Source organism: Triturus cristatus, chromosome 4_2 (genome assembly GCF_964204655.1).
Source record: "Triturus cristatus chromosome 4_2, aTriCri1.1, whole genome shotgun sequence".
In the NCBI taxonomy this organism is placed as follows: domain Eukaryota; kingdom Metazoa; phylum Chordata; class Amphibia; order Caudata; family Salamandridae; genus Triturus; species Triturus cristatus.
Genome location: NC_140586.1, coordinates 846,091,422 through 846,112,107, shown reverse-complemented (window position 1 = coordinate 846,112,107; position 20,686 = coordinate 846,091,422). Strand labels below are relative to the sequence as shown.

Genomic DNA, 20,686 nt, shown 5'->3' with positions numbered 1-20,686 from the left:
GAACACGAGGCTAGAGACTGCCCCGCCTGTAAGTCTTTTCGATCAAAAAAGACCATCCGGGATCGAAGAGCTCGACGCACCATGGCGCACTCATCGACCGCAGCTCCACCGGACATCTTCGGAGACGACGCCGGAGCTTCGGGGCAACTACACGCCGAGCAGGGGGACGACGTCGTCAGCGCTTCCGAGGCCGACGACTCAGACGTGGAGCACATCACACCGGCGCAGCGGGTCATGAGTACTGTACCCCCTCCCACCCCCACGCCCAAAACCAAAGAGACTCAGGTTACACCCTCTCCTGCAGGCATGGGTAAAACCAAGCACACAGCTTCTATCACCCCACCTTCGGGCCCGGTGTCGAAGCCTCAGAAGTCTCACGGCAGCTTGGGCTCGAGCCAGCCGACGCCTGGTGCCGATAAACACCATCCGGCACCGAAGAAAATGATACCCAGCTCGACTCCGAAGCCACCGGTGCCGAAGCCTGGACTCTCGGTGCCGACAAAACACAAACACAAATCTGTCGGCACCGACGCTCCGGCGCCGAAAACTCCTTCGACGCCGAAAAAACCGGAGGTTCCAAAAAAGCATGGCGCACAGAAACCATCGAAACCCTCGGCTCCGAAAACATCGGCGCCAGCAGTCGATTCGGTGCCACTGGACCTCTTTACTCCAGACCCTTTGCAAAAGACTCTATTTAAAGATCCAAAGACTGGGCTATTGACTTTAGTTGTCAATAAAAGACGTCTTGACACACCGGCTCCTCCTCCACCACCCAAGCGGAAGGACTCTGCTACTTCTCCTCTCAGAGTGCCCTCCCCACTACCTCCTCCTCCACCTCCTCCACCCCCTCCCCCTCCCAGGTCTCCGCCACCCTTACCTCATCGCTCCCCGACCCCGTCCCCAGATCCGGATTTCGGGGATCCAGATTATGACCCGGCGGACGCCCCAATGGACCCCACTCCACCGGGGACCCCAGACCCATGGGAAGACTACCAAAACCCTGACATACCAGATATGCCTCAGGACGACCTATACCCATCCAGGCCGTCTCCCCCTGAGGACTCCTTAGGGTTTCACCACTTAGTGCAGAGAGCAGCACACTACCATGGGGTGGAAATGCATAGCGAACCAGTGGAAGACGACTTCCTACTGGACACATTTGACATTCAGGACAAGTCCACGTCTATCTTGCCCATGCTTAAAGGTGTCACCAATTCATTTAGTTAGGGGTATACCCATCAATAACCCTCCTAATACCTGGGTATCTGAAACACAATTTAGAAAAAATTGGTAAGGAGGAAACAAAATTATTTTAAACAAGGATACTTTTAATTATCCTGTCTTATGTGTATATATTCACATTTTTCTTATTTAGCCATTTTATAAGTGAGCATATAAAAGAAACATATATTTACAAATGACATCTCTATAACAAAGGCAAACTAAAGCTACTGTCCACCATGAATTATTTCCTGTTGTGGAGCCACCTTTAAATAGTGTGGACTACCCAGAAGGTTCGCTGGGGGTCGCGTAACTAGTTAGCATAGAGGAGTCTCGTTCGTTATCGGAATTAACCAGACAAATCGCTCCACCAACTAAGAACGGCCATGCACCACCACCCACAGAATAGAGAAAGAGCTATCAATCTGTCAATCCTTTCCGTGTCCGGGCCGGGTGAGGTGTCACCAAGCATGCTGCAGAGGTGTTCAAAGACCCTGTCAGGGCCAGGGTACAGAACCCTAGAATAGAAAAGAAGTACAAGGCAGCACCCACAGACCCTGCATACATTAAGGGCCCTGCTCCCTTAGATTCCCTAGTTGTGTCCACAGCTAGAAAGCGGGCTAACTCCCAGTCCTCAGGAGAAGCCCCGCCGCCAGATAAGGAATCCAAACTTCTAGAAGCGTCTGGCAAACGCACCGCCTCCCAAGCTGCAAACATGTGGCGCATTGCAAATACACAAGCGCTACTTGCGCGCTATGACAGAGCACACTACGACGAGCTTGAGGCTCTTATGCAGCACCTCCCCGAAAAACACAAACGCAAGGCTCATGACCTGATACAGGAGGGTAAACTAATTACAAACACCTCCATTAAGTGTGCCCTCGATGCAGCCGACACTGCTTCTAGAGCCATAAATACCAGTGTCCTGCTTCGTCGTCATGCCTGGCTCAGGATCTCAGGGTTCAAGCCTGAAGTCCAGGCGTCCATACTAAATCACCCCTTTGACCAACAAACTCTCTTTGGGCCAAAGGTGGACGAAGCATTAGAAAAGATGAAAAAGGACACAGACACAGCAAAGTCTATGGGGGCACTCCAATCACAGGCCCCTAAACGCTCCTTTCGACACTCATCCTTTCGCAGCACAGGCAGAGGCTACTCCACCGATAGCGCCTCTACCTCCTACAAGTCCCCTCCTCAAAATACCTTTTCAAAGGGCTACCAAAGGGGTGGTTACAGAGGCAACAACAATAAGGGCAGGGGCAAAACTAACACCACCCGTTCTGCAACCCCGCCCGCACAATGACTTCCCTTCACTCCCCCCAGACCATCCCACTCCGGTCGGGGGCAGACTACACAACTTTATCCACGCATGGGAATCCATAACATCGGACAAATGGGTGAACCAAATTATTCGGTCAGGGTACTGTCTCGAGCTAACACCTACCCCACCCAATATCCCACCAAGGCACCGTCCAATGTCTCAAGAACATTCCACACTGCTCAAACAGGAGGTGCTCTCCCTCCTCCAAAAACACGCCATAGAGCAGGTCCCCGTCAATCAGCAAAATCTAGGGGTCTACTCCCTGTATTTCCTTATACCAAAGAAAGACTGGACCCTGAGGCCCATTCTGGACCTCCGGCCTCTAAATGCGTACATACATTCAGACCATTTCCACATGGTCGCCCTACAACAAGTCCTCCCACTCCTCTGTCAGGGAGACTTTCTCACTACCTTGGATCTGAAGGACGCATACTTTCACATTCCAATACACCCTTCTCACAGGAAGTACCTCAGGTTCGTGGTGGACGGTCAGCATTACCAATTCACGGTTCTCCCCTTCGGGGTCACCACCGCACCACGGGTGTTTACCAAATGCCTAGCAGTTGTAGCAGCACACCTCAGGCGTCAACATATTCACGTCTTCCCTTACCTAGATGACTGGCTCATAAAAGCCACGTCCTACAACCAATGTGTGCAACATACCAACAGCACCATTCAACTACTCCACCGGCTAGGCTTCACGGTGAACTACCAAAAGTCCCACCTCCTACATTGTTGCCTTATATAACATATTTACCCGGTCTCAACTGGACCATCGGGTTTTCTTCCTGTTACTTTCTGTTTGAAATATAAAGCATGGCGCCCCCTTTTGAAAAGATTAAATCGGGTGCCATGCATGCGCCGCCGCAATTGTTTAAGGGCTGCCTGCGTGTTTTACAGTGCGAAGATGAAAGTGGGCATGCTGAATCAGGCGCGACTGACATTTTTAAACATAGCACGCATGGCGCGCTGCATGTAGTGCCTGCAGGTCCAGAAATGAATTAAAGAAAAATAGTTCTCACAGACAAAAATAAACATACAGTGTAACAGAAGTAAAAGGGCCAGTCGTTATGGGCGGTAACAAATGCAGACAAGGCAGACCCAAGGAGGTACTAACAAGCCTATTTACGTATCCGAAGCCAGCATTTAAGAAGTACAATGACACCAGCCAATGAAGATGGGAGGAGAGTGTGAGGGGCTTCCACTGCATACCGTAATACAGCATGCCTCGCAGAGTGAGTTTATGCTGGACCTAAAAATGGGATGACCCTCTTCAATTGTACAAGCAGTTAAATAAACCATTTGTTCACACTCTTAAAAACAATTTTTTTGTAAGGTCGGCAAGGTTAGTAGTAGGAATCAAATCATCTCAGATGGAACATAAAACAATGTTATATCGTCATTCCAATGATTCATAGTTTTACAGAAATTCCGGAGCATTTCTTTTAGTTGGAGCTACAGTGTATTTGTATGTCCTAATCTCAGATGGATTGTTTGTGCAGAGACTAATCTTTTTGACTTTGTCAAGAAAGGTAAAAAAGACTGTCCAAACCACTTTCTGAGGGCTCCAGGACTAGCAGGAGCTTCTGAGGCCTTTTACTCCTGATGTCCCGGAGCCTGACCTACGATTGGTCTTGAGTAACTGGGGCAGGTACTACCCCGCCCAGCACTTTACACTCTGTGGTAACGTCGGTTGAGCAGTCAAGGGGTGTGTGGGTGCTAAGGGCTTGATGGTGGGCAGAGGTAAAGTATGTTAAGGGTAATGTACAAAACAGGGGAGATTTTCCGGTCTCCTGTTTGCCCGCCCAGCCATGCCTTCTGTGTTGCTTCCCCACACATGTGCCCTCCATGTTGTTTCTACCCACCCACTTAAAAAAACACTTTGGTGCTTTATTTTTCTATGTACTGCTTCATCTCTGATTAGTACTGTATATAGCCGTCGTTGGGACAAGCTTGTGAGTCGGTGTGGCACACACCAGATTGGTCCTCTGCAGGCCAAGTTATCTTGCTTGTTTGTTTTGTCGCGCAAGACTTTGGGCACATTTAAGGGGTACCTTTCGGCTCAGTTGTCCTTTTTATGATTGATGGACCAGCCCCCATAATTCTTTTTATTCACCGGTTGTGATGGGTTTTCTGAAAGTTCTCCGACACTCCCTTGGTCATGCAGCAGTGGGACTTTAACTTGGTCCTCCTATTTGATGTGCAGTCGCTTTGAGCTGTTTCACACCGGTCTCTTGTGACTTCCTTTTAAGACGGTATTCCTCATCTCCTCTGAGAGTGAGCTCAAAGCTCTGTTTAACCCGCTGTACACCACCTTCTGCACAGACAAACTGGTTCTGCAAGCCGCCTTCATACCAAAATTTGTGATGCCGTATCACATGGTCAAATCATCACACTGCTCGCGTTTTATTCTCTACCGCACTGCTCTGAGGAGGAAACACTCCATCGATTGGACCCTAAAAGAGCCTTGAGCTTTTAATCGATCATACCAAAGAATACCAGGTGGACGATAGTTTTTCTAAGATTCACTGCGGCGAAAATAGGTCAGAGCATGCAGAAGTGGGCCAGATCCCATTGGATTGTACTCTGCATTAAGATCAGATAGGCAGTGGAGACTGCAAGCAGTTCCACTGGGACTGAACCTGCTACCACTGCGTTGGCGTTAGTTCCTGTTCCAGACATCTGCCAGGCGGCTGCCTCTGGCTGCAGTTCTCCATATGTTCACAAAGCACTACTGTATAGACATGCAGGTTTGAAAAGCGGGCTGTTTCACCCTCTTGATACAGGACGTCTTGTTTTGAGCCAATTCACAGACCCACCTCCTAATAATAATTAATCCTGCAATAAAGATTTTTTTTTTTTTTTACCGCCTCCTAATCAGCAACTCTGGTATCTATAGTATTTTTCAAAGGTGAAGAATCTGTGGTAACGCTGCTTATGGTAGACTTTCTAAATGCAGATTCTTCACCAAGTCTCCTGTCCTCCTGTGAATTGGACTCTAACCATTAATAACATCACAAATCGAGGAATCTGCACACCAGTCAAAGCCAATTTGCTGTTGAGGCTCTGCACCTGGTGTTGTGGACAGCCTTAAAAGCAACTGATGTCTGCTCACGTGATTGGAGCCCATCAAGGCCTCGCATGTCATTTCTGAAGCAGAACCGCATCCGTGCAGAGCTGCATGGTGCCATCAGTGGGCACATACCTTCCAGCTCGCAGAGTTACTGCTCAAGATTCCGGATCCAGGCTGATGCCTGGGGAATATTCAAAAGGCGAGGAGTCTGTGGTTGGATGGTATGCACCAGAAAGAGCATTACCAATGGTAAGTAACTTGTTCTTTATCGGCTCTTATGCTGAATGCTGGTTAGAGGATGGGCAAGAGCCACAAGAGGGAAAGGATGGGTGACCTGTCATGGACAATTGAATGAGTGTTGGCTGGAAAAAACTGAGAAGGGTTGACCATTCATAGAAATTTATCCAGGGGACCAAGCAAATCATTGACTACCGACTTACATTACAGGGAATAAGGGTCAGACACAGTGGCAAAACAGTGGGGTAAGGTATACTTTTCATCTCTTGTTGCCGATTGTCGAGGGGGGGGGGAGGGGTCCTGCTTGTGAACCATTGTATAAGTTCATGCAAATGCATTCCACTAAATCACCCTGATTTTTTTTAAATTCAACTACAATTCCTGGAAAGCACATCTCAATAGAAGACAAATGAATGAAGCTGTTGATACAGCAGCCAGCTCTGCCTCTTGGGGGATCTCCAGATTAGGGAGCAGATTAATCGGACCGCCCACTGTGTAAATCAGTAGGGAAAAGCCAAAATCTGATTCAAGCAAAAGTTTTAAAACTGAGAAAATCCACAGATCATTCCGCTACATAGTACACACTTAACTCAACCTTTCTATCATTGCAAGTCATTGTGCTGCAAGTGAGTCACAACTTTCTAGGCGGTTACTCATATCATGAATACCAGGACCTAGGCATCTTTACCTTCCTCACACAGTGGCATCTCCCTGAAAGAACTCTTGTGCCGAGTTATCGGTTATGTTGTGCAGACCTGTAGAGCGTACTGTCCCCAGGTATTTTGGTGCTGAGTAGGTATGAGTCTAGCTAAACTTTGGGCCTAGCGACACCACTCAAAGCCAGGTCTTCAGCTTCCAAATTCAAGCAGTGAGGAGGCGGCTCTTCTATAGAATGGCTGGTTGTCCATGCTTTAGGAGCGATGAAGGATAAGGCTCGACTTCTGGCTAGGGTTTCCTTATGCGTATACGTGTGCAAGTAAGTTTCCAGATGAGCGGAGTTGTCTGGAAGGTTTGTGAAAGCAGATGCAATTGTTGAGGTATGCTGGGCCACTGTCACGTAGTGCTAAGACTGTTTAAGATCTGTCTGGGCCCTAAATTGTGTTTCATACAGGGGAAAAACTATATGGTTTACACACTCTTTATTCATTCTTAAGTTTGTCAGACTTGCCCTTTAATCTAGAACTTGCAGGTCTTTTTATGACTTGTGCTATTGATACATGAGAAATGCTACAGACTCTTGTGACAAACAAGGCGTACCTTTTTATATTATCAGTTTTAAGGACAAGCTGCCTACACTTAATGGCCTAGTGGCAATGCTTTGAAAGGTAAGCTTGCAAATCACCCATAGTATAGCTCCTGCATTCAGATACACTGGAAAAATGTCTAGCGTACTACCATTGATTTCGGTAACAATAAACATCTGTTATTCAGCACCAAGAAACCTTTTGCGGTGAACGTGCACTTTACAAATGCATCTTATATTATAATAAAGCCCGTGCACGTTCTATTAGACTAACGACAGCCTTGTTGCGAGTCGGCCTGCCCTAGACCAAAACATGTTTATAGCAGCCATAGGAGCACAATAACACCCAGTCTAGCCATTATTCTGCTGATGGCTTACCCAGAAACAGGGGCGCAACACAGGCTCCTGCAGTGCGGTGGGGGAGGGCAAGCTCCAGGGGGCCCCCTCAGCACTGCACTTCGGCCGTGGAGCTCCTGATAAGAGTCTGGAGGGGGGCCCTCCGCGTACCTTGCAGGGGACCCCCAGAAATATTTATGCAGTTTGTTCATATAGTTCTTTATAATGTGTTTGCACAAACCCGATCTTGTGCCTATGCTATCCCCTTACCAGAGTTTTTTTTTTCTGGGTAGTCTGTTCCCACAGACCGTGACCATGAACGAGCTGAATGCACACTTATTCTTAGACCTTTCCTTTAACTTGCACTCACCATTCCTCCAACTCATACTGTGGCAAGAGTTGTTCAGCAGCTGGTGTCCACTCTGCTCACGGAGGTAGTGCTTGGTGTTCACTGGAGGGCATTGGATGGGTGCTAAGGAGGATGTTGTGACAGCATGTTTTTGTTTCTGGTTGAAATACAACGTGGAGTATTGTGAAAGCTAATGTAGGCACCTTGAAGGTATTGTCTGCTACATGTTTATATATCATTTCTTGTTTGCATTGGTGAGCCAATAAGAAATCAGTTGTCTGAAAACCGCTTCATATTAATTGAGCGTGGTACTGTAAAGCCAGCCCAGAGTACTGAAATGAGTTCTTTGATTGAATCTGTCTTGTTCCTCTCATGTAGGCAGATGTGTTCTCTTACGGCATCATCCTCTGTGAGGTCATAGCCAGAATACAGGCGGATCCCGATTACCTTCCCCGCACTGAGGTAAGCCCAGTCTTTCTGTGATGACGCTGACTGAGATCAAGTGCTGAGATTATGTCACTGGCAGTCATTCTACTGCACATGTTCCTTCCGGGGTGGCTTCTCCATTAATCCCTCTGCGACTGAATCTCCTAGAAGTTATTCAGCAGAGTTAGGATGTCAAAGTAAATGGGTAACAAAAGGTTTAGCTTCTTTCTGTGTAACTTTTGTGATGCAAACTCTGTGTTATATCATAGTAAACAGACCCTAGTGTACTGGAAACTGAAGTCCTTTTAGGTGTCCTTGATTCCTTGTTGTACTTGTAAACGTGCATCCTACCTGCACCAGTGGATATAAGATTCAGTGTCTGCGCTCAAGAATCTTAGGCATCCCGGCAGAGCATGCCAGTTTTGCTCTGGTATTAACAAAGGTTCGTGGTAAAAACCGGAATGCAATTACAGAAGGGAGAGGAAATTTTAAAAGGCGAAAAGGAATGTATGGGCACAAAGTCTAATCGGTCATGATAAAAGAAGACTATAACCCTCTTTTGCATTCACTGTACTAGATTCTGTTCCTTCATGATGAAGCTGGAAACTGCCTGAGAATAGTGGTATCACTATTAAAGAAGGGAACTCTATGCAGTCCAGTGATTGTTAGATCTTGCTTTTTACTGGTCACCTCTAATTTTAGTATAGCGGTCTGTCATATATATACAATACTAATCCTGGTGCTTTATTACACTCTCAGCATGATGAAACTTGGAGCTACATTCTAGGGCCCCCACGTTTGACTGGACACCAGAAATATGGTCAGCCATGCTTACTATATTTTTAATATCAAATGTTAGTCTTTTTGAAAACGAAGCTAAAACAATTGTACATAGTATTATGAGAACAGGAAAAGTCCAGCTTACATATGCCATACATCAAATACATAGCTGAGGAGCTTAACGGGGCCATAATGTAATGTGCACACCATTTCCTCTCCTATTTTTCCATGCTTCCGAGGCCATCACCGCACCACATAAATCTGTTCCATACGGTTCGTACACAGGTGCATGCCAGAATGCCATTCAGGGGCAAGGGGATGGCTTGCAGAGTTCATGCTTGGCAATGTCTCTTTTGGCGATCAACGTTCCTATCCCCACTGAGGTGCGATTCCTGTGGTCCTGCTCTCACCTCCAAGGTTTGTTTCTGCGACAGCAGTGAATATTTTCGGCAGAACCGAAATAAAGTCTCTTATGGTCTTCCATTTTCGCCCTCTTGCTTTTTTTTTTTTTTTTCTTTCCATTCCTAATCCCTTTTCTTGTTTTTCACCTTCCATTGTTCTTTCCTGGTCTATGGAGGAGAACGTATCACTATCCATTACTAATTTTATTTTAGAGCATAAGGATTGGTCTGATGTTTCAAAGATGGTTATTTTACTCTTTTCTGAGCCCATTTTTAGATTTCTATTGTCTCTTTTGTCTCTCTCACCACTTGGCTGCTAGTTTTTCTCCCCCCAGTGCTATGCTAGGCCCCTTTTGAATGTTTGGAGCAGTTCATGCTTAACCCTTCATAATGTTCCCCCTCCACCCCAAGAAGGTATACATTTTCCCCCACATCTTGGAGATTCTAAAGACCCCCAGGGTTTATGGATGTCCTTTGGGTGCACCAAGAAAGTTTTATTTTTTAATTGGAAGAAAGTGCAGTGCAGGAAAGTGCGAATCCCCATCATCACAGCTTTTAGAAATGAGCATAGATGTACAAAAACAAAAAACTGTCCACAAATGTTTGCATTTTTTAATTACTAATCCATTTTACGATTTATGGTTTGTCTAGATGCAGTTTATGGTGAAAACAGGCGTGGATCCTTAAAAGCTATACTTTTCTTAATTTGTGTAGGTTTTTCATTTTTTTTTTTTTTTATCCAAAGAAACGAGTCGTTGGGATTTAAAAAGTAAGGAAAGTTAGTAGGAAAAAGTAGAAATTGGTGACCATGTTTTAATATAAAAAAAATAGCCTCGATGACCGAATCATAAAAGTGACATACCACTACCTTCTTCAGACCTTTGTGGTTAAAGGGATACGTGCGGTTTGAAGTTTTTTTCAATCGAATACAATACCCCGAGCCAACTAATGAGCTGCATCCTGTAATGAATTTTCATTGTGTACCGGTAAAACAGGAACTGATGTTGTAAAACCTAATTAATAATAAAAAAAGTGAGTTTTTTTTGTGGGCTTGCTAAATTATCCTTTGTGGGACTAGAATTGCTCCTTGACTCCCAAAAAGGATACCATAATTCTTTATTCTCTGAGCTGTATGCAAAATATCTGTGCGGCTATAAATAGGCTATTAAAACCCCTTGCTTTGGTAGATACTTGGATACTAGGCAGATGCAGTGATCCTGGTTTTACAATTTATTCCTACCCCTATATGCAGTATTCTTGTATAGATTTGTTCTTCGTATTTTCAGGGATTATATCCAATAGTATTATCGATATTTTCCATAAAATCTCTTGTGTTCATAATCCACTACATATCGCTGTACAGTCTTGCTCTGTTCAAAACTCAATACTACCCTTTGAAAGGGTATTATTGAGAAATCAGGAGCATACAGTATGTCACAACATATAAATGGAATTCCAGATGTAAATACTGCCAGTTTTAAGGAATACCCTGAAGGTTTTGATACAGGGGATAACAGATTTCAGGTTAAAGACCTAAATACTATGGAGCAAATTATATATACGACAACTAATAGGTAGTAGTGTTCCTTATAAAGGAATAACCGCACACCAGAATATTACATAAAATTATTGATTGATAAAAATATATTTTCGGTGTTTAGTTTCAATTGTTCACAGTTGAATCTGGGTGCTCAAGGCAAGTTTTGACGTCTACTACCTCGAGACATCGCCAGCATGTTGAACAACATGCATACATTGAAATTTAGAAAGCCTGAACAGCACACCCCTGTTTATTAAATTTTCAGTCCAACATTAATGTAGGTTGATCACTGTATCCAGAAATTACATGTACTCGTCAGTACAAGTGGGAGAGATCAGTTCCATCAATCAATCAATGATCTCCATTGTCAAAGAATCCAAACCCTTCAGTTGATTGTCATCTTTAATTGTTAAAACAGAAATCCCAGCACACGATCTAGCCGACACGTGTTTAGTTTTACACTAAGACTTTTTCAAGGCAATTGGTGTAACAATAATCCCAGTTGGTACTTGTAGGTAACCCTCAGCAAATTGTCCAGTCGAATCAAAATCACGTTAGACTACGGGAGACCATGAATCTGATGAAAGCCACAGGTATCCTTGAAATAAATAGTCTTATTTTTTCGTGGGACATCCAACGCTCGGTTATAATAAATACCGTCTGGGATAGCGTGTACACTTGTATCAGGCAGTTGTACTGAATACTGACACAACGTGATTGAAGCGTGTCGTTTTTTATTGGGTTTACATTTCCATGTGCAACTACGATTTATTTCAAGGATACCTGTGGCTTTAATCAGATTCATGGTCTCCCGTAGTCTAACGTGATTTTGATTCGACTGGACGATTTGTTGAGGGTTACCTACAAGTACCAACCGGGATTATTGTTACACACCAATTGCCTTGAAAAAGTCTTCGTGTAAGACGAAACACGCGTCGGAGCAAATTATGTTTGGAGGCTAATGATGCATAAAGCTATATATTTGGATATTGTTGCAGAGCATAAGATTTATCTCCCACTCGTAGCTTAGAAAGCATGCTTTTTGCAGGTGAATACAGCAGCTGCATATTTCATTAAAAGACACAAGTCTATGAAAATAGTGAGTCAATATTTCTCATACCTACAAATTCAAGACCGCTCTGCTCAGCTTCTTTCTGATCTTAGGGCAATACTTAGTTTTGTTTATTTTATGAAAGATTATACACCAACCGTAAACTGCGCAGCAACAGAGGTAGTCTTATTGTTATCCTCCAATGTCTGTTGCGCTGAACACTTCGATTACTTTAAACGATGAGTTAGATGCAGTGAAACACCTCACAACAGAAGAATACTCCATTGCACTTGAGGTTTATGAAACCTTTATATCCGCTTTGGCATCAACACTTTGAAAAGTAGATGATACTCTATCTGCTGGCTTAGCTGTATCTCACTAATGGGATTATAATTTATATTAACATTCTCTTGTTTCTTAATAGGAAACCGAAGGAGTAAAGCGGGTTTTACTGCGGTTTCTTTAATTAATGTACTTGCAAAGTTAATACTCAGAAGATTTTGACAACGTGTTTGGAGGTGTTATTGCAAGTATTGTTTCATAGGAACAACCTGTTTTTGTGTCGGATCCAGATAAAACAGACTACATCAATATGACCATAACATATTCTGACACTGCCAAGACCTTGTAGAAGGACATTGATATGTTTCTACTGTATGCAAAGAAGGCTTTTGGACAGTTTTGCCTGGTGGTACCTCCAGTTATTTATGTATCATTTGGGTTTTAGCCAGACATTTGGTAAAAAGAGACTGAATTGTATTTAAACCATTGCCCAAGAATGGTACAAGTAGAAAAGGTAACAATGGTTAAAAAAAATTCCCATGATACAGACTAGGAGTTCTGGGTGTCTCCTTGATATTTTCATTTGGAATAGTTGGAATTCTAAAATAAATTCTGTCGAATGTTGCCATATGACCTATTGAATTTAATTGATTTAAGATCAAAATGTCAGCTTATGTGAATGATGTAACACAAAATGTAATACTCTTTAGCAGATTGTGGTTACGATCTGAATAACTCTAAAACTTAGATTTTTCACAAACTATGCAGCAGGTATATTTGACTAGCCCAGGGCCGAGTAAGTTACTTATCTGGAGATGAAGATCTTCACTAAGGTTGACCTGGTGGTCATAAGGAATTATGACGTGTTACTGAATGACATCAGTAGACTAATGTATCCCATAGAGACATCTAGCTGCAGATTCCTTACCTTTGAACTTCCAGGCGTCAGGCTGGATCCAGGCGATTTTGATAGTAGTACCCTGCGTGTCGATAGGTGGTGTCGGTCGACTCTGCATGATTTTGTAGGCATCTGGTTCATAATCGTGATGTCTGCTTCGTCAATATAGGCGTCACCTTAACACTCTGACGTCTGTTCTTTTCCTGCCTGCCAGCACAGATCCGTCGAAGAGAGCTACCCCGTCACTTTTTGACAACTTCTTTTGACTTTTTGTCCAATCATTTTGGTGTGTAGGTCATGTCCAGTAAGAAGACCTCTGGGTTCATGCCGTGCGGCGCCTGTCACCACGCCATGTCTGTCACGGACCCCCATTTAGTGTTTCTGTGGTGCCTGGAGCGCGCCCACGACAGTCATTCTCCGATTGCCGGGCCATGGCGCCGAAGGCTTTGAGGGAGCTGTCCCTAAAGCTAATCGTGGCCCGGTGTCTGGCGCCTCGGAGGTTGCCTCATTGATCCCAGTCGAGAGCGAAGAATGAGCACCACCCCGTGGGGGTTGAAGTCTTCCTCCTCAAAGTCATCGCGATCAGGTAAGAAGCACCGTAAAAAGCCCAAGAAAAAGCGTGCTTCGACTTCACTCTGTCACTCGACGAGACATAGGAGCTTCAGTGTTCGAGGCCTCGCTCCGCAGAGCATATGCCTGGGTCGGCTCCGTGTTGCCCTCCCTTTCTAGAGGCGGGAGTGCCCCCGCTCCACTAAAAAATAAATGGCGCCATATTTGGGCGGCCTGACCCTGCTGGCGTGCTTTCTACTGGGGCAGGCAAGATCAGCGTCTTGACGGTGGTCATGCAGCCTGCTGGCTTTCATCAAGGCCTTGACAGATGTTCTACTGTGCACCTGACCCAAGCCCAGCACAGGGGCTCTTGTGATTAGAGCCATTGCTCGCTGCCACCACCCTGAGCTGGGCGACTCAGCTTTCCACTCCACCCCTCCCACCCCACTGAGTTTAGTGGGCAAGCCTCCTCTTCCCATGGTATGTTGCCTTCCACACCTCAGGACAGGAAATCCAAAAGGCTGGACCGCTTCGGTAAGCTCATTTCTTCCACCAGCCCAGCATTGCGGTCGGTAAACACCACATGCCTCTTGGGCTGTTACCTCCATTCCTATGAGATACCGTTGCGTTGGTACTTCCCAGAGTCTCGGAGGAGGACCAGGCTCTCCTCTCCAAGCTGTAAGATGGGAGAGATGTAGCGAAGTTTGCCATACAATGCAGGGAGAGGATGGATCCTTAAGGCTAGAGCTGTCGACCTCGCACCTGGGGAACCGGGACCGGGTCCGAGTCTCACCGACGACGCTCAACATCCTGTGATTCTGGGCAAATCACTTAATCTCCACGTTCCTAACAAAAAAGAATGTGTCCATCTGTAACGAAACTGGTGCCCATGTAAAGCGCTCTGATACTCTATTTCTCTGGTCTAGTTCGCGTTATATAAAACTCATCCCCCTCCGCCAGACAAAGCGATTTCCTCGACAGTGGCAGTTAGGTTTTTTGGGGATGTCGTAGATAACCTCATGGTCATGCCCTTTGATGGCCCCCGTCTGTTAGGAGACCAGGCAGATGCAGCACTTGAGCGCTTCAAGGACTAGCAGGCTTGGCCTCTCCACTTCATCCCAGCCTGTGTCTGCTTTTCGCCCCTTTCGTGGCTACGAAAGGGACTTCCAACCATGCCAACACTATTCCAGCCAGAGGCCCCTGCAAGTCCAACAACCTCTGTGGGATCGGGGGACACGGTTCACCCTGACCTCATGGGTCGGGTGACCGAAAGTTTGATCAAGCCACGAACCCCACCTTCACCGAAAAATCTATTCAGATCCCTCTGGGTCATGGGCATCCAGTTTATGGCAGGATATGTCAACACCTCCACCACTGTCTAGATATAACCTCGGACAGGTTGGTGCTGCAAATGGTCTGAAGGGGCAACTCCTTCCTCTCCGACAATACTCTTTACTCTATGCCTCCAACTTGCGATCCGCTGATGGAGGATCACCTTGTCTTACTCCGCTAGGAAGTCAAAACTCTTGGTCAAGGGAGCTACAGAGAGGGTTCCCGGGCTAGAAATTGGCTTTGGTTGCTATTCCCATTATTTTCTTGTTCCAAAGGAGGACGGAGGACTTTGTCCTATCCTCGACCTCAGAGCCCTCAACTACTTCCTCAAAAAGGAAAAGTTCAAGATGCTCATCCTTGTTCTGATCCTGTCTGCCCTAGACCCAGGAGACTGGATGATAGCATTGGACTTGCAGGATGCATATTTCCACATTCCCATCTGCGGAGATCAGAGGTCAGTCTTCCCCCTTTCTTGACAACTGTTTGTTGAAAGCGGGCTCGTCCTTAGCAGTCCTCTCCCCCTTCAGACTGCGGCAGACCTCCTGCATTTACGGGGGTTCACTATCAACGTGCTAAAGTTACACCTGACTCCCTCTCAGTAACTCCCTATAATCGGGGCAGTTCTGGACATGGTGCAGTTTCGGGCTTATCCTCCTGAGCAACGATCCCAGGATATTCAGGCTATGATGCCGATATTTCAGCCTCTATCCTGGATTTTGGTGAGTGATTCTGGGGCTGTTTGGCCTCTTGGCCTCCTGCATCCTGCTAGTGGACCATGCCAGATGGCACATGCAGGCTCTGCAGTGGGACCTGAAGTTCCAGTGGCCACAGCATCAGGGAAATCTCACATACCGAGTTCAGATATCAAGAGAACCGTGAATGACTCCTCCCCCCCCCCCCCCCCCCCCCCCCCTCTCCCTCCCCGATCTAAAAAGTAGTGACTGATATGTCCCTTCTGGGATGGGGCGGCCATCTGGAAGAGGTGGAGATCAGAGGACTCTGGTCTCCGGGTGAAGCCAAGCTCCATATCAACCTGATGGAGCTTCAGGCGATCCGGTTGGCACTGAAAGCCTTTTTACCATCCCTTAAAGGAAGGCTAGTTCAGGTGTTCGGACAACACTACCACCATGTGGCACTGCAACAAACAGGGTGGTGTAGGGTCGTGGAGCCTCGGTCAAAAAACCCTGCGTCTCTGGACTTGACTGGAACAAGGCATTTCCCTGGTGGTCCAACATCTGACCGGTTCTCTGAACGCCAGAGCGAATGAACGTAGCCGCCAGTTTGTGGATCACGAGTGGTCTCCTTCCAGAGGCGGTGCAGGGTCTTTCAGCAGTGGCAAGAGCCTTGGTTAGATCCGTTAGCCTCCGAAGAGAATGTGCAATGTCAGCAGTTTTGCGTTTTGCCATTTCCAAGAAGGCTATCGCTCGCCAAAGCTTTTTGTTGCAAATGGAGCACAGGCCTCCTGTACGCCTTTCCGCCCATACCACTGCTGCCCAGAGTGCTCAAGAATATCAGCCACGACCGGGCCCCAGTCATCCTTGTTGCTCCATACTGGGCGAGGAGAGACTGGTATCCCGAGCTTCTACAAATTAGCATATATCTTCCTGTTCAGACTGCATCTTTAGGAGGATCTTTTCGTAGCAGCAGAGGAGGGTTCTCTCCTGAACCTGTTCACTCTTCGCCTCCTTGCATGGAGATTGTGCAGCGACAGTTGACAGCTTTTGAACTTCCTGCCAAAGTCTGTGAGGTTATTCTGGAAGCCAGGCATCTGCCCCTCCCCCCCCCCCCCACGAAGTTGGTAAATGCCTGCCGATGGCAAAAAGTCTGTAAATACAGTACAGAAGGGTCTGTTGACCCTTTGTCTGCCTCTCTGTCAGATGTTCATCTTTATATTCTCTCCATGGCCCAGCAGTGCTCCGCTCTGGGCACTCTGAAGGGCTACCTTTTGGCCTGTCTTTCTTTCGGCGGCCATATCAGCCATCACTTTTTAGGTCCTCTCTTGTACAGATATTTTTGAAGGGGTTTACCCATCTGTCCCCCCCCCCCCCCCCTCCCCCCTTCTCCTTTTATTAAGCCCCAAAGGGACCTCAATTTGGTCCTTACCTTTTTGATGGGTAAGAGATTATCATGGTGGGGTCTTGTTCGTAAAGTAACATACCCACCAGTTTAAAACCTGGTTAGGCGAGTCTGCTGAAGACTACTTTCTTAGATTTACTGATTCAGAGTACTACAAGCGAGTGAGATTTAAGAGCGCACAATGATCCCTTTCATTGTGGAAAGCTTGGCTAAATATGTTCTCAACTGCCACTATCTTGATCTACCCCTGTAAGGGAAGAATTCTCACTTTGCAATATCTTTCAAGAACAGTTGTGTAATATCTGGGCCGCTGAAGAAGTCAGCACAACTTGACAATTACTTAAAGAACTACCCATGACCTGTATTTTTAAGTCTTTACTAATTAGGGACATTTCTGAATAATATTCATCCTGGCAAGATTCACATTGATAAAACTCATTTATTGAAATTCTGATTGTGGGTGGGGGGGGGGGGAATTATCATGAAGGTAGGTACTATTTGAATTCTTATCAGTTCATTCTGACAATTAGATTATGATCTGGAATTCTTGTCCAAGAGATCGGCCTTGGACATAGATTTCAAAGGAAACAGTGCTATGTTCTGTTAAAACGCACCATGACGTTTGGAGAGTTGCAAAATTGAAATCTCAACATTTCAGTGTAATCAATAGGTTATATTGTGCACCATTAACTTGGATTGAATGGAAGCACATAAATGAAGTAGGGAATATCCATATGTTTGCTTATTGTAGTGTATTGTAAGGATTTTGGACTGCATTGGCAGATGCTAAGAGCGAATACGAGCTCTTAGATAATAATTCTGTTGACAACGATGAGTCCTTACATGACTATTCCAGACTTGGCAAAGGTGTGTTGTTGCCATGACTATTTTTATATATTGAATATTTAGGGTATTGCAAAACCGTATACGATTCCAGATGCACGCAAGCTAGAGCATGGTGGATGAAATTCTGGAATACTTTAGAGATAAAGGTCGCAATTTATCTGCCAAAAAGTTTTCGGTGCTATCAACCTTTTAGACCCATGTAGGGAGTAGTGTATGATAGGTTTTATTACAGTTCGAGGCATGTGGGCTGCTGAATTCATATCTGTGCATAGATCGCCGCCTAGTGTTGGGTCCGGATGTTTGCACGTTGTTGTCCTGGAAGAGTCTTCGAAGTATCCTTGGATAGGTGACTCCTCCCCTGGACTACAGTGCGCATGGGCATCCTCTCCATCCTCAGATTGTTTTTTTCCGCCATTGGGTTCGGATGTGCTATCTTAGCTCAAGTTAGGAAAATATTTGGTCGAGGCCAAAAGGCCTTTAGTTCGCGTCGGTACTGTTTATCGATCGGGTTTCGATAGCATTTTGTTAGTTTACTAACTTTCAGCACCGACTTCTTTCGCATTTACCTGTCCATCGACTACTTCGACGATGGAATCCAGGACGCCATTCAAAAGGTGTCCGGTATGCAATGCGAAGTACCCACACATCGACGTCCATCCGGTGTGCAACAAATGCCTTTCGCCGGACCACGACGAATCGACATGCATGGCCTGTGCCCGGTTCCGTTCCAAGAAGACTCTAAGGAACCGAAGAGCGGCGAGACTCGAGGCGCGGCACGCGGCACCGGCCCCAACAGACATCTTCGACGAGGCTGACGTCGAAGAATTAGAAGTCATACCCTCCAGTCCCGTTTCCGAACACGACCCCGGATCGGACGAGGGCGACGAGTCACTCTTCCACAGAGGTGAAGACGACACCGAGGTAGGAGACGACGAGGAGGCCTTAGGGGCCGAAGAGAGTAGCTCCAATGATGAACAAGGCCTACCTGTTCAAACCGAAGAAACACCAGCGCCACAGCCTTTGGCTCCGGTCGAGGGATCGCCTTCGGGCCTTACCCGAGACCCATCCCGTAGTTCTTCGGCCCCGCCCTCGGGCCCGGCCTCGGACGTTCAGCGGCAGCCATTGCTGCATAAGCCAGCTGGTTTCCCTACCACAAAACCGAAAGCTGCTCCGGTTCATACGAAACCGAAACTGAAAGTGGCGCTGGTCGGATCGAGGCCTTCGACGCCAGCGCAACGCGTCGGCACCGACCGCACCAAGAGGGACTTCGGTGCCGAACTGGAATCGGGTGACATCGGAGTCGACAAACGGAAAAAGGCCATCGGCACCGAGAAACCTACTCGGCTACCGACGCCACCGAGGGCAATACCGCCTGCTTCGCCTCGCGTCGCTCCCTCGACGACGCCGATGCCTCACGTATCGAGGACGTCGACGGTGATCTCCACACCTCGACTCGAGGACCCGCCGGCACCGAAAAAATCCACGCCCGGCTCTACGAACCTGCCCGGTGCCACAGCCTCAAAGACGCCCCAAGTGCGGCCTGCTGCGACGCAAAGCAACAAAACCACGGCGGCCCTCAAAGACCCGTCGGGTTCCGGCCCGATCGGAGCTCCAGCAACCTCTACGGGGCCAGCCAACATTACCTTCGGCTTGCCTCCGTCAACAATCCCGAAGATGTTCCAACTCAGGACACGGGTTACCCAGACTCCGGTTCCACCGGACGAGACGTCTCCGTCACGTGTCATCGACGCCGACACTGGCAGGATGATTCTCCACGACCGAAGAATAACTTCGGAACCGCCATTGGACCCTTTCAGGATCCCACTAAAAAGGAAGCTGCCTGTGGAATCAGAACCTCTCCTTTATGAACCGTTCCATTCCTCCTACCAGGATCCACACCGGTTCTCCCCCACACGCTCCGACACGGATGCATTGGAGGACTACATGGATGACCAAGCACCCTACCATGTAGACACAGACCCTGATGACCAGCAGGACCCTGATCAAACTTGGGGCGACCCTGCAGACCCCAGTGCACCTCTCGATACACAGGACCCACAACTCTATGGGGCAAAAACATCTCCCACGGAGGATACTGCGGCGTTCAACGCTCTTATTGAACGTGCTGCAAATAACCATGGGGTACAGCTTCACTCAGATACCATCGAGGATGACTTTCTAATGGACACTTTTGCATCCTCAGAAAGACATGTAAAAACTCTGCCAATGCTGAAGGGGGTCCTCAAACCAGCTAAGGACATTTTCAAGGAACCCACCAGGGCACGAGTGATAAACCCCAGGATTGATAAAAAATACAGATCAGCACCTGGGGATCCTACTTACATCAAAGGACAATTACCACTCGACTCCATCGTCGTAGCGAATGCTCGCAAGAGGGCACACTCGCAAACGACAGGTGACGCTCCTCCCCCGGACAAAGAGTCCAAGGTGCTAGAGACCTCCGGCAAGCGAGTTGCCGCCCAGGCTGCCAACATATGGCGCATAGCCAACACTCAAGCGCTCCTCGCTCGCTACGATAGAGCGCACTATGACACATTGGAGCAACTACTCCAACATCTCCCTGACCAGTTCAAAGAAGGTGCAGAAATTCTTATCAGAGAGGGACAGCTACTCACAAATGCTTCCATCAAATGTGCACTAGATGCTGCAGACACGGCTGCCAGGGCCATAAACACAAGCGTCATGCTGCGACGACATGCCTGGC

General features: G+C 46.9%; 1 protein-coding gene across 1 annotated transcript in view; it reads left to right on the top strand.

Moving 5' to 3' along the window:
• TESK2 (testis associated actin remodelling kinase 2) overlaps positions 1-20,686 on the top strand; it is a 566,234-nt gene that overhangs the window by 489,218 nt on the left and 56,330 nt on the right. The window contains exon 9 of the mRNA XM_085602833.1: positions 8,159-8,242. Within this exon, the coding sequence (XP_085458959.1) occupies positions 8,159-8,242 (84 nt within the window). The remainder of the gene's footprint in view (positions 1-8,158; positions 8,243-20,686) is intronic.